Here is a 26,917-nt window from a genome sequence, read left to right as displayed (position 1 = left end):
GTGTGTGTCCTGGTGTTGTGTTTGTGCAGAGAGTACCCAGCTGGAGGACCCCCGTGCCCAGTGGCAGCGGGAGCAGGAGACCATGCTGAAGGAGTACCTCTCTGTGGCGCGGGACGCTCTGAGCGCCCAGAGGGAGATCTACGAGGTGAAGGAGCAGCGGCTGAGACTTGCCCAGCAGGAGTACAGGCAGCTGAGCGAGGCGTGGAGAGACAAGTCCACCTCCCACACCAGCCGTAAGTCGAGCCGCGGTCCTTTCGAACTCAAGTTTAGAGGATTTTAGTTCCTTTACATTTATGTTTGTTTTTTATCTGTCAGCAAAATATTGTCTGAGGCTGATGCCGATATGCACCACCTGTATTTATGGCAGATAGTTCTGGCTGATTTTTCTAAATGTCTTGTCCATAATCCTGTTGTTGAACTGAGACAGCAGGGGGGCAATTTATGAGAAGCAATTAATTAGAGCTGATTTATTCAGGACATTCAGGATTAGTCGGTATTTCAGAGGGAGCTCGTTTTAAAGACAAAAACGTACAGATTCCAAAACAAAAAAAGGTAAGCAAAAGTCTGCAACATAAAACAGTGGGAGGATTCATTTTAAAGCTCTGATTGTGCTCTTCTCAGTGCGGCAAACGGGAGGCCTCTGTCACTTATGGTTCCGGAGACTGATATATTGATATATCTAGTCTTGGTTCTAAGCTCAAATTTGCCGATGGTAGTGAGACGAAGGAACTTTGCCAAATTCCCTTTTCTAAAAATCTGTAATAATTTACCGTATGGGGACCGGCAGTATTGCTGCAGGCTGGATCAGATCAGACAGACTTTCATGCTAGGTTTCTTAAGTCTCTTAAAGGGGGGGTGTTATGCAAAATCGACTTTTTCAAGCTTTACATCATGTTATATGTCATTCCCTCATTAAAAACATGCCTGAAGTGTTGCCTTGACACATTCACGTATTTTTGAGTAATCTGTAAAAACTCTGATGGCGGCCATTTTAGGGATAGGTTTGCCTGAGTCCTCCTAGGAACGCCCCCACCTCCTGGAGACGCCTCCGAGCTTTCGTCACCAGCTGAGTAACCAACCACTGCCCCTCAGCAGAACCCCCTCCCCACTGATGCCACAGACAGCGTGTGGAGGGGGCGTGTCGGAAAGGCTCAGAGGTTCTTAAAGAGACAGAGGCCTATTTCAAGACATTCACTACAGCCATTTTGAGAGAGACATTTTATACAAGGCAGTTATTCTAATTTACTGCATTGACAGACCAACAGGAGGTTTCGTCATCATTGTAGTGTGATATAGACTGGTGCTATGTGATTGAAAAAAGCATAATACCCCCTCTTTAAGACTCTCTAAAATATGTATCATTTTCCGTGATGGGTTTTTAATCTTACCTTCTTTTTTTTTCTCCACAGTAAACTCCCGATCGTCCACCTCAAGTAAATACGACCCGGACATCCTCAAAGCGGAGATCGCCACGTCCAAAAGTCGAGTGAGTCATCGCTGCCTGTCGTACAGACGCGAGAAGATACAGTATAAACACTAAACTACGATCAGAGGCCGGGGTCTGGGAAGTCAGTCTTATTCGCTGAGAAAATGTGCTCTTTAGTGCTGAAATGTCACTAAATGGCTTCTGGTCGAAAGAGAAAGTAAAATGCACGTTTGGCACCTCACGTCGCCGTCTCATTGTGCAAGTTTCTTCTCTTTCTACAAATATCTTCCAAAGTTACAGCCCAAAACCAAAATGCTGTTCCTAGTGTTGTGCCATAACCGTCCAGAACACACGTCTGAAGAAACTACGAGTCGCTAATAAATAAGACAGGGATTTGATTGGCCGAAATAACACGCACTATAAAAGAGTGACGGGAAACGGCAAATTACTTTCAAAGATCAGTCATGAACGCAAACTGTACCGTCTTTCTTTTTTTTTTTTATGCAGTTGGACAAAAGTAAAAGATGAAAAGTGTTGCTGTTGATTTTTGTTCATGTGTCGTCTGTTTGTAGGTGAATAAGCTGAAGCGGGACTTGGCCTGTATGAAGCAGGAGCTCCAGTTTAAAGAACAAGGCTTCGAGACCCTCAAAGAGTAAGTCACATTTTTGGATTTGCGATACATGTCGGTTAGAATCCAGATGACGGTGCACATGTTAACCCCTTAACTCCCACCAGAACCGAGCACATTTTCTCTAGTTTGGCTTCACCCCAATCCAAAAGCTTCTGGAAAAAAGGTGAGAAAATAGCGACAGAACTGAGACGAAAACAACGATGAAGATATGACAAAAAAGTGAGAAAAATATGACAAAAAACGGACAAAAAATTGACAAAAAATGACAAAAATGTGACAACAAATTGACAAAAAGGACAAAAAAATGACAGAAAGTGACAAAAAATGACGAAAAATTGACTAAATGACAAAAATATGACAAAAAATTGACAAAAAGGACAAAAAATAACAGAAAGTGACAAAAAATTACGAAATATTGACCAAAAAATTATGAAAAAGTGGCAAAAAAATTGACAAAAAGTCACAAAAAATATACTATTTGACCAAAAAATTACAAAAAATTACAAAAAAATTACAAAAAATAGTTGAAAACACCCCCCAAAAATGATGGAAAAGAAATCTGATGACGTGAGGAAAAAGATCCATTTAGATAAGTTTTGTAGATCTTAGCTTTCAAATGAGGCATTACACTGGCCTGCAGGATTTGGGTAAAGTTGAACTGGAGAAAATGCTCTCGGTTCAGGCGGGAGTTAAGAGGTTAACGTGCCTAAGAGCATTAACATAGGACAGAAGACTGAGGAGGCGAGGAGAGAGTTTCCTGGTTTATGTAGCGCCGCGGGAGGAGCTCCGGGTCACGAGGAGCGACGTAAGCGCTGGCACTGAAGCAAGACCCTCCAGGATTTGAATTCGATTGAACTGTTCTAGCAAGCTCGACAAAAATTGGTGTGTCGACTTTTCGGAAACCCTGACACTTTTCCCAATGAGCCGCAAACTCTGCAACTTCCCCGCAAGTTAAATGCGTTTTACTTGTTTAATTTACGCATAAGAAAGTGCCAAGTCATTCAGACTGAAGTGTCCCCAGGCCCCCCTCGTGCTCACCTCGGGTTTGACTTTACAGCTCAGTGCTCCTCACACCATCGCCCCGAGTCTCTCTGCCAACTGGATCCTAATTTGCGGTTTTCCAACAGATCAATGCATTTACACCGCTCCTGCTCCCCATGTGATCCAATGCGTGTTTGTGTGAAGGTGCTTTTTTTGTAACGTGGATTTTAGCTTTTTTTTTAATCTTAATTTAACCAGGAAAGCTCAGGTTTACTTTATTAGTACTCGTAGTCAGGACAAATAGTTGTTATACATATCAAAAAGTGCACACATAGTCAAACATTAGCATATTGGCTCACCATACATAGGAAAATCTATTTCAGTGTCACTGTACCAACAATAATACTGTAAATACATTCATTAACTGGTCTATTACCAGCTCCATAGGCCATTTTTTTTTTTTTTTTTTAAAGAATAGCTGTGAAAGAGACAAAGCTGTTGCTATAGCACATTGTTTCACAGCTCGGCACCTGAAACCTGCAACCCAATAGAAGCAGACTAAACTCCTCGGACAGAGGATGAGAGTCACATGTTAGTGGCTACAGGCTGCACCTGCCTGGTGGACAGGGCTTTAAGACTTAGTTGGGAGTCCCCAATCAATCGGCTGGCCCATTTAATAATCTGGTTCATTTTGTTCCTGTCCTTCGGTGACAAGTTTCCAAACGAAGCCACCAATGGGAACAACAGTTAAAATGCAAGAGCTATGAAAAGATAGTGAGCATTGCCTTGTCTATATTAAAATGACACAGCTTTCAAGAAAGGTGCTGGTGCCCTTTTTTCTTCTTTAAAATGAGTCTCACTGAGATTTCAGAATCTCTTATTTCAGCAAAGTCCTGGTCCCAGAGGGGAACTTGTACATATTTTTAGTGGTAGGGGAAACCGGAGCACCCTGATGAAACCTGCGCAGACACAATGTGCAAACTCTAACCCGAAAGATGCTAGTTTTATGTTTACTACTTTAGTTTTTCTCTTTTTCCCCAACTCCTCTTTGATAGAACTGTGGTTAAATGTGATATCAATCTAAAAGTCTAATACAGAATAAAATCACAACATACTTTGCAACTCTTGAAAACATAATTTTCATGGCTCGCGAAAATCACAAGAATTGCTCTTGGAGGGACTGCAGAACACTCAAAGATCACTCAAGCTGCCAGCTGCTAGGAAACGTGAGGAAGACCGAAGAGGATAATCACGGACATGGAGAAAGCAGACATGAGTCGTGAGTTGGGCTAAAGACTTCAGCACCCATTACTTATTTATCGAAGGAGCTGTTCAGACGTAGAGCGATGGTGTTGCCGTGATTTCCCCCGTCCCTGCGGAGCGCGTTATGAAGACGGATGTGGTCAGAGGAGCAGCACTCGGTGTGATTTACTAAGTTGAAATCAATACAGGAAGTTTTCTAATGGCCTTCAAGCCCATCAACCGCGTCTCTGTGGATCTGAATGTGAGACGAGGCGAACACGGAAAAGGCATCTGCGGTTGTAGTTTACGGCAGCAGATCGTGCCGACTTCGGATGAACGATTTTGGTTTAGGCACCTCTGATCCAAATTCCTACTGATGTGAACAATGATGCGAAGGGAAGATGAAATGATCTCCAGAAGGAATGATGTTACAGATAAGACAGTCCTCGTAGTACAGGGGTAGGCAAGTTTTCTTGGTGGGGGGCCGATTTTCTTTATTGTAAATAGACCGAGGGCCAAAGCCGCTGATTATTAGCCCAAAGTAAAGCACAACACTGGAAAAATGACCATCATGAGATAAATGACTTAAAATTGCTTGAATTAAAGTTCTTCAATGTTGAATTTGAGTCTGTTTGAACTAATCCAAGATACAAACGCTAGCACCAATGGAACAAGAATAAAACCCACTTGACAAATAATAATTGTTTTTCACTTGAAATGACACCAAATTATCTGAATTAAGAGAATAACTACTACTAGAGGTTTTATCTCGTCTAAGACCAGACCAAATCCACTCAAACCTTAGAATTTATCTGTTAATTCAAATAGATGAATGTAATTTCTTCCTTAAAACGATTATTCTTTTTCCAGTGCACTTCCTTCAAACACCAGTGCTGTACATAATATATGACCTAATTGGGTGTATTGACAGTGCTTGTACCTTTTTTTCTCCCATTTAACTCTAATAATGTTAAAAGTACTCTCTGATTTGTGTAAGAATGTTTCTCAAAGTCATCTTGAGGGCCAGAAGTCCTGTGCTGGAGGGCCGGATTTGGACCCCGGGCCTGACTTTGCCTACCCCTGTCGTAGTATATCGCAAGTAATAAAGCTTTAAATGCGTTTCTAGGCAGCCAAGAGTCTTCTAAAACTCTTTTGAGAGATTTATACCCGTTCTTCCTTGCAAAACTCTCCCAGAACTAGGAGATTCCTCGGCTGTCTGTCACGCACTGCTCTTGGGAGGTTTATCCACAGATCTCTAATGATGTTTTGGTCAGGAGACTTCGAAGGGTCCGGTAAGACCTTCAGACCGCTCCTCTTGACGTGATCCATCATGGATTTCGAAGTTTGTCTACAATCCATTACCCATTTGTTGAAGCCAACCTTTCAGCTTTTTTGCGTATGGTGTTGCTTTTCCCCCCAGAATTTGTTGGAAGTTCATTTAATCCATCCTTCGTTATGCCCATGATTGCCCCCTGTGCTTCTGGCTGCAATACAACTCCAAAGAACGCTGATTGTTTTGCCTTAATAACTGTCGTCTTTGCCTTTTGACAGTTGTAACTACAAACACTGCGGTTTCAATTTGATTTTGCGCTTAATCTTTTACGTCGCTCCACCGTCCCATTATATTGTCATACTTCAGTTGCGCCGTGATCCTGGGAGGCACATTCCTGCCCTGAGCCCTTTCGTATTAGTGCAAACAGCGAGCGGCTGCAGAGTGACGTGTGGCGTGCGTGAAACAGGACCAGAGCCAGGGATGGAATCTGGTCGAGCCACTTGAATCCGCCTTTCACTCTCCCAACGGAAACTCCCCATCACGCGCCCAAATAAACGCATTCACTTTTCATGTAACGACTGAGCCGTCGAGGGGCTCATTCTGCAGGACCACGTGACGATGAGTAAAGAAGTAGCGGTAAGTGGGAGGTATTGTGAGAGCTAGAAATGACATCAGCGCACCACAGCTTTACAACCTTAGGGCAGTCATTTTGGATGTTGAATGGAAAAGGACACACTTCGATATCCGCTTTTCAAACTTTAGGCAAAGGCGATTTGAGGATGGAATACAGCGCGAGTGTTGTTTTCAGCCGTGATTTTTAATAGTCTGGAGTTATGATTATTGGCGATCATTTTTATGTTTTGATGAAACATTTAAAAAAGAAATGGAAGAAGAGGTAATGAAAATCAGAAAGTGGAGTAAGAAAAAGCACTAACTTTGGCAGAATTAGTTATTAAGTTGGCTTTCATGGATACAGAACATAAGACTGATTGAAAATGTACAATTAAGCCTCAGTTCTTGGATCATCACCAAAGTTAGGAAAGAAATGATTTGCTGTGAGACGGCCCCCAGACATTACTGTAACGAAAGAAAGTAAGAGTGGCTGAAAGCAAGATGAACAAGAAGAACTACAGTTAATGGAAATCACAATACTATCTTTTTTGTTGTTGTTGTCAACAAACAAAATACTTAAATTGAACCCGACTCTTGTGTACATGCCTGAAAACGGTAACAAAAGGGGAAAAAAACGACACACATAGATGTGCTTCCTTTTGAGTAAATCTTCCTTTACTACTACTACTTTAAATTAAAAAACTTGAAATATTCAATAATTTTCTGAATTTAATCCTTTAAATGCTTGTTTCTATGTATAACAAACATTTAATATCATCTATATAATTACTACAGGGTTTCCATGGGGCATTGAAATTCATTAAATAAATTGTGCCAACATTAAGGCGTTAAATGTCATTAAAATGTATTATATTGGATTCGAACTGGCATTAAATCTAAATCAAATGGAAAATAATGACATTCCTCCAACACTGCTGCTCAAGTTCTTCAAAAATACAAAACCTTTGGTTCAGTACACATTGAACAACAGTTCTGCAGAAAACTGTTTACAACTTTTTGCTCAAAAGTTGCCCATTGTATCCGAATCCCCCTCATTCCTGTTTGATGGAATGTTTGCAAATCTTTAAGAAAGGAAATAGTTGTAGCATTAAAAATATACTCTTTGGGTATTAAAAAGCATTAAATAATTGAGTTCTGGAGTTGTGGTAGATTTTTATAGCCTTGGATGTGCCAAAGATGAGAACCAAAATCAATCTCGGTGAGTTGGTATGTTATATGTATGGAGAGATTAAGAAGTTTGTGCTGATTTGTGATGCTCAAGTACAAAAATGCTTGAACTGCTATAAAATCTACATGTTTCAATATCTTTCTTGGCTGTACCGAGCTGTGGCACAGTCAAAACCCTGTAGCTGCCATGTTTTTAGACCGTTAAAACACAACACTCGGAAGGTAAGTGGGCAGAAGAAAAAAATATTTACTCCTGCCCCCATACGACCAAAGGAGATTACAAAAACACACTGGGTGTAAATTTTACCCCCGAAAGTGCATTTCCCTGCTCCACACAAACTTGTATGTTGACAATAGTCCACATTCCTTCTGACTCAGCCCCGTAGCGGTTTTGCCGTGAGTGTACACACCGCCTGTTTGATGAGATATTGCGACACACGTGTTGCTCCGCAAATGGGTCACCTGACTTCAGCTGCTGCTCTCGAGGTGTTTGACAACGGAGGCGAGAGGCAATAACTCTGAGCCAATGATTACACGAGATAAGCCGCGAGGCATAAAAACAAGTCCAGATTCAAACGGAGGAATAGGGCAACACTGTAGCTGCGGGAGGACATTGTGGACCAAAATAAAGGGGCTTGAAGGAGACATTATTCAGTATATTACACATCTTAGAAGGTTGTCTCCTAACCAAACCCCGGAGTAGTATTTTACAGGTACTGACCTTTAAAATCGGCTCTAAATATTGAAGAAATGGTTGTCTTTAGCCCAAAATATGAATAAAGTACTTGAATGGAATCGTAAACCTGTCACACTCATTGGATAATCGGTATTTCGAGACAAATTCCCGTAACCATATTTTTAATGATCCCCACTATCTCCAAAGTCACATTATGAATCTTTTTATCTCCCTGATATTAACATTCCCGTTAAGTCACTGTTTGACCTCGCTTCATTTGTTTGCTTTCACATTCCACAGTGTCATGATCTCATCGGTCGTCATTATTACAAATGTAGGGTGAGGCTGTGTTTTGGAATGGAATCTCCAGTCACAAGTCCTGCAAAAGTTGTGAACTTTTTGTTGTGTTCTATTGTGTCCCCAAACTCGTTGCTTTTAAAGTCCTATATTATACTTTTTCAAGCTTTAACAATGTTCTATCGGTGTATCCTCCTCAAAAACAAAACTGGAGTTGTTTTTTGTTTCAGTTTTCCTCTTCCAAGAAGCATCTCTTGAGTTGTCTGTGGTCAAACCCCTTTGCTTATTAGTGTCTTTTCTGTTGTTCAGATTCTATTGTTGAAACTGTTGCCGTCTGTCTGCGAACAACCCAGTGTGTGTCTTCAAGCGCTCCTCCTCGAAGGTCCCCACTCACAGTAGCTTGGATCGTCTTGAGCTGGGCCCGGATGTGCTTCCGATCGCTCCCTAAAGTTCTCTGACCGCTCGCACCAAAGCCTTTGCCTTTGACCACAACACGCTGTGTCAATAGGCATCGCATGACATGACGTCGAAATCCTCCAGCCACGCCACGAATCACGAGACTCCGCCGGTGTTTGCGTTGGACTCAGTTTGTGTGTCTTCATATCGCCGGTGAAATGATGTCACTCTGTGTCCTTTGCTGGGCCATGACAGTGCTGTTTGTGCAGCGTAAACTTCCCTCTCACACATGTAATACGCGATATTGACTCTTTGTTGTTGTTGTTGTTGAGCTTTGTACCATGTTACAATGCTGTTCTCTCATCTGAAACATACCTGGAGCTGTGTTTTGACCCACCCGTGCTTCTTTGAGTAATCTTTGAAACTTCCTCTGTGGCTATTCTTTGCACCATGGCTTCCGAAAAGCTCCTCCCGAGGTCCTACGTATCCAGGAAAAGCTTTCCTCGCCTCTCCATCTCAATCCTTTCAACACTAAGTAAAAACACTCGCTATAGCGTCATTATGTGGAGCTGCTTATGGTGATATCGCCTGAAAGTCAGGAAGTGAAATAACTGGATATTTAGTTTCAACCGTTTTGACCAATATTGCATTTTCTGATTAACAAAGTGTAAGATGGTGATAAAGATGTGACTGAGAGCTCATGCTGTTAGTTACTTATGGGAAGCGTTTTCAGTTGCCTCGTTGCAGGAGGAGTAAAAATGGTCATGAATGAACGCTGAATGAGGTTGCGATTTTTTTTCAATGAGGTTTTTACAGCTGATGTGCAAGCCAAAGTTTTATCTTATCTTAAAAAGCTTTAGTCTTTAGGATTATTCTTCTGTTCCCTGGCGTTGTTGTTTTGAGCCATTTCTCTTCTTCCTCCCTCCCTCCCTCCCTCCCGCTCTGACTCTGTCCTGACCGGAGGAATGCGGTGGGACCGGTTCATTCAAACCGAGGCATGACTTTATGTTGACATTGGACTGTGCGGTGGAGGCTGCCTCTTGCGGCTACGATTACAATTACCTATTGTTTTCATCACAAACACACTTGCCACTATGAGGAAACGTTTTACTCTACAGCATTGTTTCTGAGTGACTAACTTGGACTGTAAAGTTATTTGCAACTATTGGAAAGTCGCATGGGCTCCAGTTATTTAGCTCATGTAAACCTGTCAAATTGAAATAGTTGTGGTCCAAACTCTTTCCAAATTTGCCAATGCATTTCTAACCTCCTTCACAGGCATGAGTTTATGCAAAAACATTCAACGAGCAATACTGTCTCTTTAATGTACGCTACAACTAGCTGTGTGTTCCTCATTGATAAAGAGCTTTTTTGGCGTGCCCTGAAGAAGACCATCCTTTCTGTCAGGCCTAATCTCAAATACGTCTTTGTCGCTGTTTTACACTTTATTGGTTAGAAATTGCAATATTGATCTAAAACAAAATATCCACTAGGTTATGTTGATACACTGATTTTCGTGCAATCTCCTTAATCCCGTCCTATTCCCCACCTCTTGCTCTCTTTTGCTGTGCAGATGTTGTGAAGCCAAGGATTAAGTGTAGCAAGGGGGTTAGGAAAGCGTCCTGGCATCGCTCCATACAAGGGGGCGTGGCCTCGACGAGGGGGTAGGAAGTATCTTTTGGGAAACAACGTTTTTAAGTTTTCCTGATCCAGATTATAAACTTATTTATTGCACACAAATAAAGTCAAGTCTAAATCGAGTCCACATAGATGTTTTTTCACAGCAGATTGTTCAGTAGAAGCGGGAAAAAATGGCAGTCGTAGCTAGAATTGCCGATATATGGTCATTTTCAAGCGATATGTTCGACACGGAAAGGAGCAAAGTGGTTCAACAGCCCATAAAACTGACAATGGTAACCATGAAGCTAATGTTAGCGTCATGCTACATATGCTAACCTTAGCTACAAGTGCCCTTTTTCGCTTCTACTGAATAGTTTGGTGTGAAAAAACATTTTGCCTTGACTTTTTTTTTGTGTGATGAATATGTTTTAAGTCCGCCAGAAAAATAGTGACAAATTGTGATTCCCGTGAGAGGTCTTCTTCCCGCTCGGCTAGGCCACGCCCCCTTGTATGCGCTGCCATCTGTATCTATAAGTAGGATCTAAGGAGGAGGATTTTGTGATATACTGTGGCCTTTTTTTTTTTATGTGTATATTACATCTTTTGAACGTTGCCCGCTTAAAGATATCGCTCCCCAAAGCCATCGGATCTGTGACTGTGCGTATCCGTCTCATTGCTTCTGCGGCAGCTTGTACCAACTCCCTTCCAAAAAACGAAGCTGGTCTTTAATATTTCATAACTGGCCTGGCAGCATATTGAGTCGTCCTGCTGATTCACCCAAACCCCCCCCCCCCCCCCCCCCCCTCTTTCTCTTCCCCTTCTGTTAGGATTGACCAGAAAGTGTCACGCAACTCGCCGGCGTACAGGCCGCAGGAGGCTCAGGCCATCCTCAACGAAGTCCGCTCCATTCGAGACGCCATCAGCTCCGGAGAGAAGGAGAAGCTGGAGCTCATGCAGGTAAAGGGACAATTTTAATTTTATGAATGGAAAACCCCTTGAGATGCAGCAGCTCATTTTCAAGGGGGACAACACTAGAAGAATCACAATAAATCTTAATTTTAATGCCAAAGTGGGGGAAAAAACAGACCAAACTCGCCCTTTACGGGGTTTATTGAATACTTGCACCTTGGGATTTTGTCGGGAAATCACAAAATGTTTACCACATGCCTGATACAGTTGTGAAACTCTCGACTTCCTAAACAACGCTACTTAAATATGGTCATTTGCTGAGATGCCAACCTCGAAAGTACGCACAATGTATTTCAAAACTTTAGATCTCCAGCTAACTTTCTTGTCTTGTACGGAACAATCGTTTTATTTTTGTTTCATAGGGCTTTTTCAATTATCTAATTCATGTCCAGACTTATTGAGTTTTGAACCCAACAAATAGCGTGTTATCCGTGATATCTCAACAAAACCATACATATAAACCTGGCTTGACATTTTGAGTCAGAAAATGTTTACACAATACGTTTTTTTGGTAGCTAAAGGGCTACTTTTCTGAAATGGTGGGACCTAGAGAGCATCCCTGCCAATCTGGCGCTCGATCCCGTTTTGAACTTGTCTGTGTGTGTCAAAAAGTATGATTAGTGTGCAAGCTGTTAATCCCCTGCCTTCCTCTCCTCTACAGACGGCATTAATGTTGCATGATGGGAGTTGGAGTTTATTCATAGGCTACAGGTGCACCGCACAGAATAATAAAGTCTGCCTCATGAATGTTTAAAGCGTCTGATGCAAAAGTCTGAAATCACAAAGTTCTTTATTGTCTGCCTCAATGAAACTGCACTTTCCACTAAAAACACCCTGAGCGGATATGCGGAGGGTAAAATAAACTGACTTTTAGATTCGGATGTTGTTAAGAATTATAAAACTTTTGTCCAGGATTGTTCAGCCCTGATTATTAAAATGTTGTTTCTTCCATCATTTGAGCTTTGATGTATTTAAGCCCCTCTTTGTCCAAAGTGCTCGCTGACAGTAAATCTTATCAGTTCAGTGAAATGGCATTTTCTTTCTGCTTCATTTATAACACGGAGATAAGGCACATTCCACAGAGTTCATCACAGTCACATACAGTGTTGTAAACATCACTCATTCACTCCTGCTGTTTAGATAAGACTTTGGGGATTTTCTTTACTTTCATACAGCCAGTCTGACCGTAACGAAGCCCTACAGTTACCTACGATTAAAAAATATAGATTAGATATAGATTAAAAAAGGTTTGACAAATTTTGATGCCTGTTGGGTCCAGGGACAGCACTAAAGAAAGTTACTTAGTTTCAGTTTTCATTTAACCTCTTAACTCCCACCTGAACCGAGAGCATTTTCTCCAGTTCAGTTTTACCCAAATCCTGTAGGCCAGTGTAACGCCTCATTTGAAAGACCTACAAAACTAAATGGATCTTTTTCCTCACAGTATCAGATTTTTTTTCATTACTTTTTTTGCTGGGCAGTCATCTCATTTTTGTCAAATTTCCGTGACTTTTTTGTCACTTTTTCGACAAATTTTTCGATTTTTTTTTTGTCACTTTTTGTCACTTTTTCGTCAAATTATTCACATTTTTTCGCCAAATTCGTATCACTTTTTTGTCCATTTTTTCTAAATTTTTTGTCAAATTTTTCTCACTTTTTTCACATTTTCATCCTTGTTTTCGTCTCAGTTTTGTCGCTATTTTCACACCTTTTTTCCAGAAGCTTTTAGATTGGGGTAAAGCTGGAGAAAAAGTGCTCGGTTCATGTGGGAGTTAAGGGGTTAAAAGAAATAGTCTTTTGTGGAATAAATGAACATGGCTCTGTTTCATGGTTCTAGATGACAAATATTTTAGTTTACGTTTCAGGAAAAATGTATCTTGCAGGTATTGGTTTCGTAGAAGTATAGTTAAAGTACATGCATTGAAAAATATATATATTATATCTATCCCCAGCCTTTTTTGCAAAATAAAACCCGCCCCCTGACAGCAATGCTTCCGCGTATCAGCTCGAGCCTTGACTGAAAAATGAAATCTTGTATCGTTGTCCCATAATCACTAATCACCTTCTTTACCTTGACATATGAGTAAAGCATATTAAGAAGTCTCTGTCTCTCCCTCCTTCAGAAACTGGCAGTGTTAAAAGATGGCTTCCGAGTGGACTCCGGCTCTCAGCAGGACCTCTGGGGCAGCTCTCCCTCACTCTCCAACTCTGAGCTGTCCATCCACCGCCTCTTCTCCGACGCGGGCTCACAGACGGACATACCAGCCGAGGTCAGGGTTATAAATATGAATGTATCTAAACTTGCCGTGTGAGTTTGCATTATTCTTGAAGCTGAAATGCCTGAAAACAATCTAAGTCTTTGTGTTGTTGCTTGTCTAGGTGATGCCCAGCAACAACAAACTGGCCGAGAAAGTCCGTCTCAGTCTAAAGTATGAAGAAGCCAAGAGAAGGTACTACCAATACTTCTCATTTACCTACGTTAAGTTTTTGAGGAACTGTCTTTTTGTTGAAACCTTTTTACGTTTACTCTGCTGCATTTGAAAGATAAACCATGTAAGCAGAGCTGTGAGAACTTATTTTTGCTTGGGCCGTGTTGAAGGACAAGATCGTCCCCAAAACACACTTATTCTGTGCTTAGTTCCTAATTATTAATATTGCTTGCAATATGCAAACTATCCACCAGGGGGTGCTGCAGTGCGCTCAGCACCCTTGGCTCCCTTGGCCTTGCATGTGAAAGCCTTATGATGCACACTTCAGAGCAGTAGGTGTTCAGAGATGTACTGTCTATGCCGCTGACTCTCGACTCTTCATATTTTTGAAACTGCAAACACTTGTTTAAACTGATTTGTACTTTCAACTAGTGCAGCAATAAAATGAAATACTTTCACCACCACTGCTATTAATAATTATCTGGGGTTTAGGTTATTTGGACTTGCTTATGTGTATATCTGCACAGTTGGTTGCCATTGAATAGTTATCCTAGTTTCAGAAGTTCTAGCCAATAGCGGAGACTGTAAATATTAAAGCAGTACAATGACCTTTGGTTGTTGTGAAGGTGAACAAAGGGACGAGGGGGAGGCAACCTTATAGACAGTGCACGTGTTGAACCAGGAAGAATGCTTAGCAAGACTTAATCAGATAGTGCGTGATAGTGATCAAGATGTGTGTGAATAGTCCCTCTTTGCCCAAATTGTGCAGCCTGCATATTTGTTATTCACTTAGCCAAGCTCCTTCTCAAGAGTTCGAAATAAGAAAGTCCAGTCAGTGTTCTCTGGACTCAGTCTGATAAGGTCATTCTTCATATTGTAGGGCAGAGATCCCCTCTGTGCGATGTGTAGGATAGTTCGGGCAGTTTGTATGCTTAGAAATTATTTTTTCCCCATACAGACACTGTTTTGTGTTCTAAAACATGATATACTAACCAATGCTTCTTTAACTCTTGTAGGATAGCAAACATCGAGGTGCAGATCGCGAAACTGGACAGCGAAGCGTGGCCCGGTTTGTTGGACCCTGAGCGTGACCGGCTTATTCTGATCAACGAGAAGGAGGAGCTCCTGAAGGAGCTGCAGTACGTTCAGCCGCGGAAACGCCTCGAGCCGAACGACGCCGAGAAACTGGAGACGCAGAAGAAACGCCTCGAGCAAGACCTCCAGGCTGCGCGGGACAACCAGAGCAAGGCACTGACCGAGAGGTGAGGGCACGGTTTCCCATTAAGACACTACGGTAGCCCCACATAGGCTCATTTTCTCCCCCATACTGTTTTCCCAACTAAAGCTTCTGTATGAATTGATTGGATAGTCTTTGCTGCAGAAGGTCAGGCAGATTCACCAGACTAGTTCAGATCAGTTCATTGAAAGTGCGTCTTCTTGATAATACCATATAGCTGGTAAAAATAAATCTTCTTTGCTCTAGGGCGGTTGAGTTGACATTTTTAGCCTGTGAAGAAATATCTTTCTCTCACGCTGCATTATCAGAGAACAACCCGTGTGCTTGTTCTGACGGACTGAAGGAAGTCTCTTTGTGGGGCACTTTGGAGCAGTCTAGGGTTTCACATCAGACAAAGTGAGCACAGGTAGCGACTGAACAAGCGCCACCTGTGTCCGAGACCCAACGCAATGGGCCAGACAGAATGGGGCGAGGGAGGGAGAGAGGAGATGGAGAGACTGACATTTAAAGGTTTCGTAAGTTCAGGTGATGCATGTGTGTTAGTCTCTCTGGCAAAGGCCCATTGTTGTTATTTATAAATGTTCCAATAAAAAGTGTCGAACCAATTTCCCTCTTTTTTTCCGACAATTTTAGTGAAACCTGATCACAGCTGTTCTCACCTCTGTTCCATTAGAGCGCGCTCCACATTCAACAGCTGTTCATTGAGACCAAACTCTTTCAAAAACATGACACTAGAGCTGCGATTTCACACAAAAGAGCCGCTCAGAGGAGGCCGACACTTCACTGAGTAATACAGACGCTCATATTAGGCACAAAAGCCCCATTTCAGTAGAATAGACTGAAGAGGTGTAGTAGCACATTCTTGCCCCAGTTTTAAAAAGCTTTTCATCCAAAGCTTAGTCATGAGTGTGTAAAGTGGCAATTTTTAGCTTTAGTTCAAGGCTGTGATGCTCAATAAAAATACTAAATAATGAGCATTTGTTTCAGTTGAATACAATTGAAACAAATGTATTCACACCAAATCTGAACAACGAAATACCACTTATCTAAAACAGACCTAAAACTGTTCTAAACTGTTTTGTTTCATTGCTTTAATGTTTGGTTCAGCCCTGTGAGGAAACCCCAGTTGTGATATTGGGCCTTACAAAACCATTGATTGATTGATTGAACCACAACTAAACAGTACAACTTTATTTATGGAGCCAAGCGGTGTCTTGCAGACATTTCTTATATTCTGTATGTGATGTGATGTATGTAATGTCTGTGTGTTGCCGTTTGCAGGCTGCGTCTTCACTGTAAAAGGAACAAGCTGGTCCGTGAATTGGAGGAAATGGTTCGACTCGCCTCCTCTCTGCACTCGCAGCTCAAAAGGTAAAACAGAACAGAATTGGCAAAAAAGTGAGTACATTTCCACTTCCGCTCTGTAAACACAAGCCCCTCACCTGCTGATGTCAGAGCTTTTGTGTCCCTGAAACAGCTGACACTTCAACCTTCTGTTGTCTGCTACGCAACTTTGCCGCTTTTGCAGGGTGTTGTTTATTTTAGTTTGTATCAAATTGCATCGCTCAGGTGAATTTACTGAAGCACTGTAATTACGTACTTAACGTATTACTTTTACTCCACCACATTTGAAAAACAAACAGGATTTGTGCTGTGAAGGTTTGGGCTAACTTCCTGTTAGCCATGTGCATTTATAAACACAGAGGTCTCCTCCGCTGAAGTATTTGTGTCCTGTGTAAAGGTTTGTTTTAACCTCTCAACCCCCGCCGTAACTGAGCACATTTTCTTGAGTTCAGCTCAAGCCAAATCTAAAAGCACGGTAGCGCAGCGGTTAGTGCTCGTGCTTCACAGCTAAATGGTAAATGGTAAATGGTCTCAACTTATATAGCGCTTTTCCACCTACATTAGGCACTCAAAGCGCTTTACAGCAAGGATCCACTCACCCATTCATACTCTCATTCATACACCAATGTACGCAGACACTGGGGGCAATGTGGGTGAAGTGTCTTGCCCAAGGACACAACGACAGTGTGCACTTTCAGGAGGTGGGATTTGAACCCCCGACCTTCCGATCATGAGACGACCCGCTCTACCATCTGCGCCACTGTCGCCCCAGCTAGAAGGTCCCGGGTCTGCGTAGGTTTCCTCCGGGTACTCCGGTTTCCCCTACCACTAAAAACCTGTACAATAGGTTCCCCTCTGAAAAAGAGATTCTTAATCTCAGTGGGACTATCCTTTTTTAAATAAAGGTCAATACAAAAGCTTCTCGACTGGAGTTTACAGTCTATTGGCCAGTGTAACGCCTCGTTTGAAAGCTAAGAGCTACACAACGGATCTAAGATTTTTCCTCTCATTGTTGCCACCTTTTTATTGTATTTTTGGTGCTATTTTGGTCATGGTTTTTTACACCTGTTTTGTTTTTGTCGCTTTTTTGTTGCCTGTTTTGTTTGGTCTTTGATGCTTTTTTTTGAGGCATTTCCTCATTTACTTTGCGTTTTAGTGCGTTTTGCTTTTAGATTTGTGGAGAAAGTGTGCTCAGCTTGGGCGTGGGTTAAGAGGTTCAGGAATTATTCAACAGTTTCATGTTTTCCAACAACCGACTGTTGAAATATCTTTTTATTCAACCCGACACACTTACTATTCATAGGAATAAGGACAGGGAACAGTTGTGACTTTCCTCAAATAAAAAGTATTCAAAAGCCTTACAATGCATACACCTGAACTGCAGGTGGCGCTGTGCAGATATAGTGCCACTAACTCTTGTTGATGAAGGTTTGTCCCCGTCATGTTAGCGTTGAAGTGGCGCCTCCATTCACAACCTTCATGTTATTAAGTTAGAGCCATCATGCCATCCAGAGCTTGACACTCGCTACAACAAACATTGGCTTCAGCTACAATTCAGTGTTTGAACCATCGCACAATGGAGACCAGTGGAGGCTCATGATTCTACGTGTTGAAATGTGACATCTAAAAATCCAACAAGACAAAAAACTGAATAATGCAGGGTGTCCGTCAGGCTTAAAGAATGTCTAAGTGAAATGCCGAGGATTAATTTGGTGTCAGTGTAAGTATTTAACCTTTGAACGTTGAACACAATCTTATCCGTTTTATGTCATTTCGGAGCCGCTCGAGGCACATTTCTAAACCTCCTTAAATTATTCAGCGCTGAGATAAGATGATGTAACTCCCAGGCAAGAAATGGTTTGGTCCATGGCTGTCTTGTGCAGCTTACGTTCATTAGAGCTGGGAACAGAGTGGAGATAGTACGTTCAGTTTTATGAACTTTCTCTCTCTCCCTCTAGTCTCTCGGCCAGCACTCTGTCCTGCTCGTCCGGCAGCAGTCTTGGCTCTCTGACTTCGTCGCGCGGGTCCCTGGCCACCACCTCCAGCCTGGGCTCCACCTCCTCCCTCAGCTACACTGACCTCTACCTGGACCAGCCCGAACTGCAGGACCCCGACTTCCAAAACAAGCTGGACTTACTGCTCCAAGATGGCGGCCAGGCGGGCTACCGGCCCTCCAGCTCCATCCCCACCATCCACGAACACGAGGTATGGGGTTTCTCCAAGCAGGGGGACCGGCAGGCGGGACTTTTAATCATTTCAGATCAAAAAAGCAAGGGAAATAAAATCAGTGCCAGTGCAGCCTCCAGTGATGAGTGGGTTTTTTCCAACCCATTCCAACATTTGGCCTCACCCAGTCCCCTCCAGATCCTTCTAATGCTGAGTGTATAATGGAGGAAGTGGCAGGGATTCATTCATTTTCACTTGAGCTTACCCCTTTGTTAATGCTTTATTTGTTGTGTGTTTTATTGTAACCTCCTGCCTCTCACTAACGCTCCGCCCTCCCTGTGTGCCCGCAGGTCACCACGACATACGCGGGAACAGACGGCGACAGACCCCAGGAACAAAAAACTGAAAACTCAGCGTTGAACCGCATCCAAAAACTGTCCGAAACGCCCAAATCCATGAGCTCGCTGTCCCCGCGCTCCTCCCTGTCCTCGCTGTCGCCGCCCTGCTCGCCGCTGGTCACGGAGGGGGCGGTGTTTTTGCCCGGGGAGGCGGAGGAGGGGCTGGACCTGGAGCTGCGCAGTCGGCTGCAGGAGCTGGAGATGAGTCTGGGAGAGGAGCAGAGGAGGGACGACGAGGCGCGAGGGCAAACGGAAGGCAAGCGGGAGCCCACTGAGGCGCTGGGCGAGGAGGGGAAAGGTAATGGAGTCACAGGGTGGTCCTTTAATGCCAAACGCCAACAACAGAAATACCTCAGAGGTTCTCAACCGTTCCAAGTCCTTCTTATTGGTTCTGCAGAAGTCCACGTTGTCTCTCCATCTTCACTGTGATCTTTATTAGTTCTTTGTTTATATTTCCTTTTACTCGTGTGATCCGCCATGTTTGTTTTGATGTAGAAGGACCATGCGTTTCTCTGATAACCCGTCCTCATCTGTCATTTATGTCTCTTGGAGCTTGCCGAGAACACTTTTGTTTTACTTAAATATTATTGTTTGAAAAGGTAAAAACACTCCACGCAACACCATTTATTCACTATCCTCGTCATTTCCGGGATCTTTTGCACCAGATTTCCCAATCCTGTCCACGGTAGGTAATGAAGTTTCTGCAGATAATAATTGTAGTAGTTAAATTCTCCTCCTTGATGAAACTGGTCTCTTAATCTCCAAGCAATATGCTCCTCCTAGTTATTACAGTGGCATGAGTCATCTCTTTCATCTGTTTTTAATCGTGCTGGAATTTAGACACGGATGATAATATACTTTAATTGTTGCTCACAAAGGTAAAGACAAGACGAGAGTTGCAGGATGAAAGTAGTGTAGTTTTGTGATTTATAGTTTATAATCAAGGTTCACATTTTAAAGTCTAAACTACCGGGCTAGAAAGTGGATGAAATGGTCCAAATATGTCGCCATCCCTGTGTGGCTCATATTGGCCTGAGGTGCCTGGGTTTGTCGTCTTTTTTTTTCTTTGTTAGATAAATGTCCATTCTCGAATCAACTGGATTTTCTTGATTTTCCGGGCCGACAAAATCACACAGTGGAAGGTAGTGAAAGTTATAGGTAGTTTAGTGAAATCCCTCCGCTGTTGCCTAAACATGTTTCTAGTTGGACTCACCGTTTCATAGGTTTGTGCATCATGAACTGAAGCAATAAAAGTCACTGAATTCTCTTTGTGTTAACTCATAAATCCTGCTCCGGCACACTTTATATGCTCACGCCATTTAGAGCTTGTCAGTAGTATTGTCTGCAACAGCTATTCCCAAAGTCTGGGACATCACAGCCCCCTGAGACAATCAGAAATCTCTCTGAGACCCCCCCAGTTATATTAATTGACTCTCAATCCATCCATCCATTTTCTTCCACTTGTCCAAAATCACATTGCACCAGCCCCTTATGGCTCCTTCTGCAGATGGTGAGTCCACAGAAGGACGGCCTCATGGTTCTATCCGGGCCTGTTGGTCTCTCATAAGGGGCTTCTGAACCGCTCTTTGTCTGACCCGCCACCTAGGACCTGTTTGCCATGGGAGACCCTACCAGGGGCACGAGGCCCCCGACAACAGAGCTCCAGGATCATTCAGGCGCTCAAACCCCTCCACCACATTAAGGTGGCGGTTCCAGGAGGGGATTAATTGACTCTGTCCAAAATCATTTGTCATGATTTTACAGCTCAATATTGCTCAAAAAGCTGCATGTAGCAATGACTGTGACCGAAATACTGATATAAAGTTGTACATTTTAGCTGATAGATAGATTCTTCCTTTCAAGATCAGTATTTTTCAGTGGATTTGTTTTGTAGAGAAGCGTTGGGGGCCCCGTAGTGTCTCTGAGGCTCCCCGGTGTTCCCCGCGGGAACCACTGATATCAAATGGCTGTTTGGAAGATTTGCAAATGTACAAAATCGATTTTTATCTCCAATGTGATGAAATCTGGGGAAAAAAGTGGAAGAAATGAAAAGTGCATTCTGATGTTTGACAGCACATTTTTTGCCATGTTTTTTGCAAAAATATAGTTTCATCATTGTTATCGAGAAAGTCCCCAAAAATATGAAGGTATATACTGTACATTTTTGTCAGTATCGCCCAGCCCTAACTCCATTATGAACTTTAGTTGTAAAGTACAATAGACAGAACTGCTGTCTTTTGGCAATAGGCTAAAAGTTTGCCTTTCTTGCAACAATGAAGAGAAGAATAATCAATTTCTAGCGTCTATCCCACACTCAACCGAGTTCCTATGTTTGTCCAGAGGTGTCCCCCGCGCTGAGAGGAGCCGGCCCGAAGATGGGAGTGACCTCGGCTGTTTCTGACGAGTCGGTGGCCGGAGACAGCGGGGTGTACGAGCCGGCCGACCGCAGGTGAGGAGGCGGATCCGAGCTGCGGATTATGAATGCAGCAGCACAAGTTTTTGAAAAGAAAAGTCTAATCCCACCTTGGCTTCGGTCACTGTGTCCCGCTCAGGTCCGGGGTCCCGTCGGAGCTGGAGGAGCGCCTCTCCCTGGGCTGCGCTCAGATCCACGTCGGTCTCAGGTTCGAGTCCAGGGACCAGAGGTTCACGGCGTTTGTGTCGCAGCTGTCCAACTGCAGCGCCCTCTGTCTGCCGCCCGGCCACAAGATGTAAGTACAGCCCGGACCTCAGGACGTAAAGAGGACGAAGACAGTAATAATCATTTGTTGTAACCATACTAGGGCTGTAGTTAGCAATTATGCACAATCTATAAAATAAGCAAAACATTTAAACTTACAGATGATCACTTTAATAATTGAATCATTGCAGCACTAAGCCATAATATTTGACATCTCTTCCAGGTGGAGGTAGAAGTAGATTTGGAATATTAAAAGAAATTAAAATAGAAATGAAACTTAATTGAGTTTCCAGTATCAAAAAATGAATTTTGTCTGGAATCAAATATATCGCCTATTACGATACGATACGATACGATATACTTTATTAATCCCGAAGGAAATTCAGTTCATCAGCTGCACAATCAAGTCACACATACAAACATCAGATTTAAACATAACTAGAATAGTGCAGAGAATAAATATAATAATAATGTATAAGTATAAAAATATAGAGGTACTATAAAAAGAACATTTCATTCCCATTTAGCCCCTCCCACCCAAGGATCTGTTATATAGCCTGATCGCTCTGGGCAAGAAGGATCTCCTGAGCCGATCCTTTGAGCAGGAGAGCGAGAGCAGCCTCTCACTGAAGGAGCTCCTCTGCTTCATCACCAGCTCTATTATGTCCTTGTCACAACATTTCTATTTTATATTATGCTCTTCTCTTTGATGGACTCGTGTCATGTGAAAAGTGCCTTACCTCCTCTTTCCCTTCCTTGGCGCAGGTACGTCCGCCTGGTGGTCTTGCCCTGTGTGGAAGCTGCTCGATGCCTGTTCAGAACCCGCGCCGCCGTGCCTCAGGAGCTCACAGACTTTAACGAAGTGTTCGGGATGCAGATCTCCCACAGCGCTCTGCGGCAGAAGACGCTCCGAGTCGATGTCTGCCACGCCGGCAAGGCTGGCCGCGAGGAAGTCCTGGTAAGTGACGGGTTTAACCAGGGGGACAGAGCTCTCATTGAACCAAGGAGAACGAACAAGGGAACAAGGAACACGCTGTTTTATATCATTATAGCAAATTCTAACCAATAAAGTAAAAGAGAGTTATCTAGATGGGGTTGAAACTTTTACCAAATACTTGCACTGATATTAAAAGTACTACACTAACAAATGTGTTGTTCCAGGCGGGCGCTCAGATCAGTTTGGCCGACCTGGGCAGTTCTGAGGAGAGGAGCTCAAAGTGGTACAACCTCCTGAGTCGCTCCCTTGACCTCGGCCAGAAAGACAAAAACGACAGCGGCAACGACGGCGCACAGGTAAGGACTGGCATCCATTTTGGATTATCACACTGTGTCATGTCACTGTGTCCTTTGGCAGGACAGTGAGAGACTCTACCTGAACATTATGACTGTTAGTGCCATGTTCTTCTTTCAGAGCCGTGTGTCCAGTGAAAGTCGAAGAGCCCCAGAGGAAGAGGAATGGTCAGTTTTTGCAAACGTATCCGTCTTTTTCAGTTCGCAACACAGCTGTGCATTTAATCCAATCTTTCAATTAATCATGATTATTACAACAAAGGATTACAGAAATCGTGCAATCGAGAAGAAAAACAAGTATTTATATATAATAGAATAACTTAAACTCTGCACAGTTCTATAAACTGCAGCCTAATTGTTTAAACAAACATGGATATTTTGTATTTTCCAATTTTTGTGTGGAATGATTGTCAAAGCGAAGCCTCAACCTCCGCACTGCTGAAGTTGGATCAGTGTTTCACATCTTTGAAGTTTCTCTTACATAACGAGATTTACTGCACCGGCAGAGGCTGGACAGACTGATACAAAGTCGATCGAATTTCCCCCTTCAGACCAATGTTCCCGACCCTGCAGCTTTCATGCCACTCTACATTTGTCATTTAGTTCGATAGAAGTGTAATGTAAATGTGTGACATCTTGTTTGTGTCTATAAAATGAAAGTTTTTTTTCCTCCAGGCCTGACGAACCGTTGGACGAAGACATTTTTGAGGATGAAGATGGAAGCGCTGAGGCAGAGGAGCGAGCGGAGCAGGAGTTTTACCCCGAGGAAAGTCCATTCACGGAGACTGAACCAGGAGAACCGCGTGTCAGGCCCAAACCTGCTGCAAACCTCACGGAGAAGGTACAGACCAGACCACCAACACAAAGTTTGTCATCTTCTCTGCCGGAGCAAATTTTCGAAAACTCCTAAATACTTTCCCTTGTTTCCGCAGGTGAACAAGGAGACGAGCGTGAACAGCCTGCTCTCGCCTCGCCCCGTGGTCCGGCCCAAAGAGCGGCGCCCAGAACTGGGCCAGAACCAGCAGAACGCCTTCATGAGAGGAAACACCATCATCCGCTCCAAGACGTTCTCCCCGGGGCCGCAGAGCCAGTACATCTGCAGGGTAAGGCTCTTCTTCATGGGCACGTCCGAGCTTTACACAGACGTGTTACTTTAAACGTACGATCCGTGTGCGTTTGCAGATAAACCGCAGCGACAGTGACTCGTCCACTTTGTCCAAGAAGTCCCCGTTTGTGAGAAACGCCTCCGAGAGACGGAGCATGAGGATGAAGAAGGTACTGCCTTTAATACTTAACGTCTTTAATTTCATGTAATTATACTGGTTTTCAGTTGGGCATTAGGAAGTATTAAAGTGATAATCTGTAAGTTTACAAAGTGAATAGAGATATGAAAGTAAACAACCAAATTCCTCTCCTCTTTAACCAGAAAGCCTTTCTTAGTTTGTAAAATGAGGAGAGCAGGAACAGTATTTTCAAAAGTAAATAACAAAGCTCCATCCCCCTTCCTCCTGATTGGACCTGACAGGATGGCCCGTCAGGAAAGCTTGTCTCATTGGTCAAAGTGGTATCCCGGTGATTCTGATTAGTGTCTGAAATCAGCAAAGGGTGGAATTTATATTATTATATAATATTACTTGTGTTCCATCAAATTTCTGACCCAGGTGGTCAGTTATACACAATCTGTTCATAATCTTGCAGAGTATCACTATAAGTCAATCAATGAGTTTTGCCAAAATGAACTTTTTACTTCTGACTTGCTTTTGAATATTAAAATGTCCCCTCATTGCGCTGTTTGAAGAAATTAAATATTGACACATATTTTTTCTTTCTTTCATTTTGTGCCATGAAAATGTTAATAGAATAGAATAGATTTGATTGAAATGAATCACCGACACATAAAAACACAAGATGAGGATAATACAGACAGGCCTAGTAGAAAAAATGAAATACAACTATTTAACTTTTTTCCTTGAAAAGCTTTACATATGACTTGCTGCCTGCTGTATAAAGCCTGTTATTATGGATATTACCGTATATTATTAGCTTGAGCTCTGACCCTGACTCTGACTCAGCCCTCTGCGGTGGTGAAGCCTCTGGACGGCCTCCTCCGGACGTCCCTGGACCTGGAGATGGACCTGCAGGTGAGCAGGACCCGACAGGCGCGACTGGCCCAGGAGCTGCACGTCCTGCGCGAGCTGAAGAGCCAGCTGGAGCGGGCGCGGCTGGAGGGCCAGCAAGAGCTCCCCCTGTGGGTGAGGCAGGACGAGCGCTTCAGGCTGCTGCTGCAACACGCAGAGAAACAGGTCGGTATAACTGTGATATGTTTATTATTATATTCAATTCAATGCGGGTGATTTAGAATAATTTATATGCTGTTTGATCTTCCTGCTGTGTGGCAGACTCGCGAGGAGCAGCTTCAGGAGCAAAGAGTGGGGAAGATGATGAGAGCAGCAGCGAAAGACGTCAACAAGATGAGGGTCCAGAGCCGCAAAGAGGTTCCTGAGGTTCAGACCTTCAGGTAAAATACAATACCAAGCAGGTTTTTGTCCTCATTACTGAGAATGCACACTGTCAAGAACTGCAAAACCTCACCGATGCATGCATGAGTGTAAAGTGTCATATCGTGCAAAATGTGCTTTTTTAAGCTTTAGGACAAGTGTTTTTGTGAAGTGTATTGCTGCAAGGTACAATACCAATACTTTTTATTCCGATATCGATACTTACTAATACATACTGATGATGTCATGCGTCGCTGCTCTCACATGTCAGTCGAGGCCAATAGAGAATCACAGAGTACCTGTCTAAACGACGTGTCAGTCCTGGGCAGCACAGGGGTCCCACAAGGAACAGTTCTGGCACCATTTCTTTTTACACTGTGCACAGCAGACTTCTATAACAACTCGGAGTCCTGTCACTTTCAGAAGTTTTCTGATGACACTGCTGTTGTGGTGTGAGTATGAGGAAGTATGGTCAGGAGGGAGAACAGACCAATCTCATCAACACCTTCGGTCAGTGGGGGACTCGTTTCCCTGTGCTGCTGGACGGAGACGTTTAGAAAGTCCTTTTTAACTCTCTCCTAACATCCTTTTATACTTTCAACCATGATGTAACGTTCCGTCGTCAAAACCTGGCTTAATATTTGGCTTAATTCACATAGTTTTCAACAAATAGATAAATAGATTTAGCAAAGTTGTTATATCCACTTTAATGGATTTTTTCTGCTTTCAGGGAGAAAATGGCATTCTTCACTCGAGCTAAGTCCACTATCCCCGATCTCCCGGCGGACGACGTGTGAGCGACACATTTCACAGTATTGCTCCTTCTCCTCCTGCTGCTGCTGCTGCTGCTGGTCAAAGTGAAGCCAAGATGGCGGTGTTATGAAGTCTCCTCTCCGCTCTTTTAGCGATAGCACTGTTAGACCCGTCTCTCCCCTTTACCCTTTTTTTTGTTTTGTTTTGTTTTAACGGCGTAACTGTTACTAACCGCTTGTCTATAGGCGCTTTTTTTAGATCCTTGAATCATTCCAGCACAAAGTCACGACTGTACTGTACGAAGGGCGGGTTTTCCAAAGGCACAGCGAGCTCCGTCGAAGTCATGGTACTGGAGGAAAATAATATACATGACATATCACTGTAAAAGGGTTTATTTATATCTATAGAGACGACAGCACATAAGACAATAGGTTTATTGACGCGATTGCTTCAAAGGTCCCCTGCCCGACTACATGAGACAAAAACACTCAAGAGTATCGGTACTTAAGTGCATGTAGAAAAGACAGATACAAAAAGATGAAAATAGTCTGAAAATAAAACGCAATAAACGCAAACTACATTTTTTATGTCACATGAAGATTTTGTCACAGGTTTTCTTGTAATTTACTACTCTAGGAAGTACAGTTACTTCAAAAAGTTGCTCACACTACATGTACTTTAACAACCCAAGTAAGGGAAAAGTAAGAAATACTTTTCTAAATCCAAGATTTTCTTACACGAGACTTCCAACGAGTATTTCCGTGTAATTCCCCATTAATTTAAAATGTTACGAGCTGAGATTTTACACAATTCA

At 43.0% G+C, this 26,917-nt stretch overlaps 1 protein-coding gene across 1 annotated transcript in view; it reads left to right on the top strand.

The window, feature by feature from the left end:
• Positions 1-26,539, top strand: part of wwc1 (WW and C2 domain containing 1) — a 44,253-nt gene extending 17,714 nt beyond the window's left edge. The window contains exons 3-23 of the mRNA XM_079565943.1: positions 30-233; positions 1,410-1,486; positions 1,999-2,078; positions 11,170-11,299; positions 13,435-13,581; positions 13,691-13,761; positions 14,757-15,002; positions 16,259-16,348; positions 18,280-18,526; positions 18,838-19,183; positions 21,226-21,334; positions 21,438-21,593; positions 22,328-22,520; positions 22,724-22,855; positions 22,974-23,020; positions 23,528-23,693; positions 23,785-23,955; positions 24,035-24,127; positions 24,925-25,155; positions 25,252-25,370; positions 26,081-26,539. Of these exons, the coding sequence (XP_079422069.1) occupies positions 30-233; positions 1,410-1,486; positions 1,999-2,078; positions 11,170-11,299; positions 13,435-13,581; positions 13,691-13,761; positions 14,757-15,002; positions 16,259-16,348; positions 18,280-18,526; positions 18,838-19,183; positions 21,226-21,334; positions 21,438-21,593; positions 22,328-22,520; positions 22,724-22,855; positions 22,974-23,020; positions 23,528-23,693; positions 23,785-23,955; positions 24,035-24,127; positions 24,925-25,155; positions 25,252-25,370; positions 26,081-26,147 (3,122 nt within the window). The 3' untranslated portion in view covers positions 26,148-26,539. The remainder of the gene's footprint in view (positions 1-29; positions 234-1,409; positions 1,487-1,998; positions 2,079-11,169; positions 11,300-13,434; positions 13,582-13,690; positions 13,762-14,756; positions 15,003-16,258; positions 16,349-18,279; positions 18,527-18,837; positions 19,184-21,225; positions 21,335-21,437; positions 21,594-22,327; positions 22,521-22,723; positions 22,856-22,973; positions 23,021-23,527; positions 23,694-23,784; positions 23,956-24,034; positions 24,128-24,924; positions 25,156-25,251; positions 25,371-26,080) is intronic.
• The last annotated feature ends 378 nt before the right edge of the window (positions 26,540-26,917 follow it).

The sequence above is a fragment of the Gobius niger genome (genome assembly GCF_951799975.1).
Source record: "Gobius niger genome assembly, chromosome: 11".
Taxonomy (NCBI): Eukaryota; Metazoa; Chordata; class Actinopteri; order Gobiiformes; family Gobiidae; genus Gobius; species Gobius niger.
Note: the sequence above shows the minus strand (reverse complement) of the source record. Positions and strands in the feature narration are given on the sequence as shown.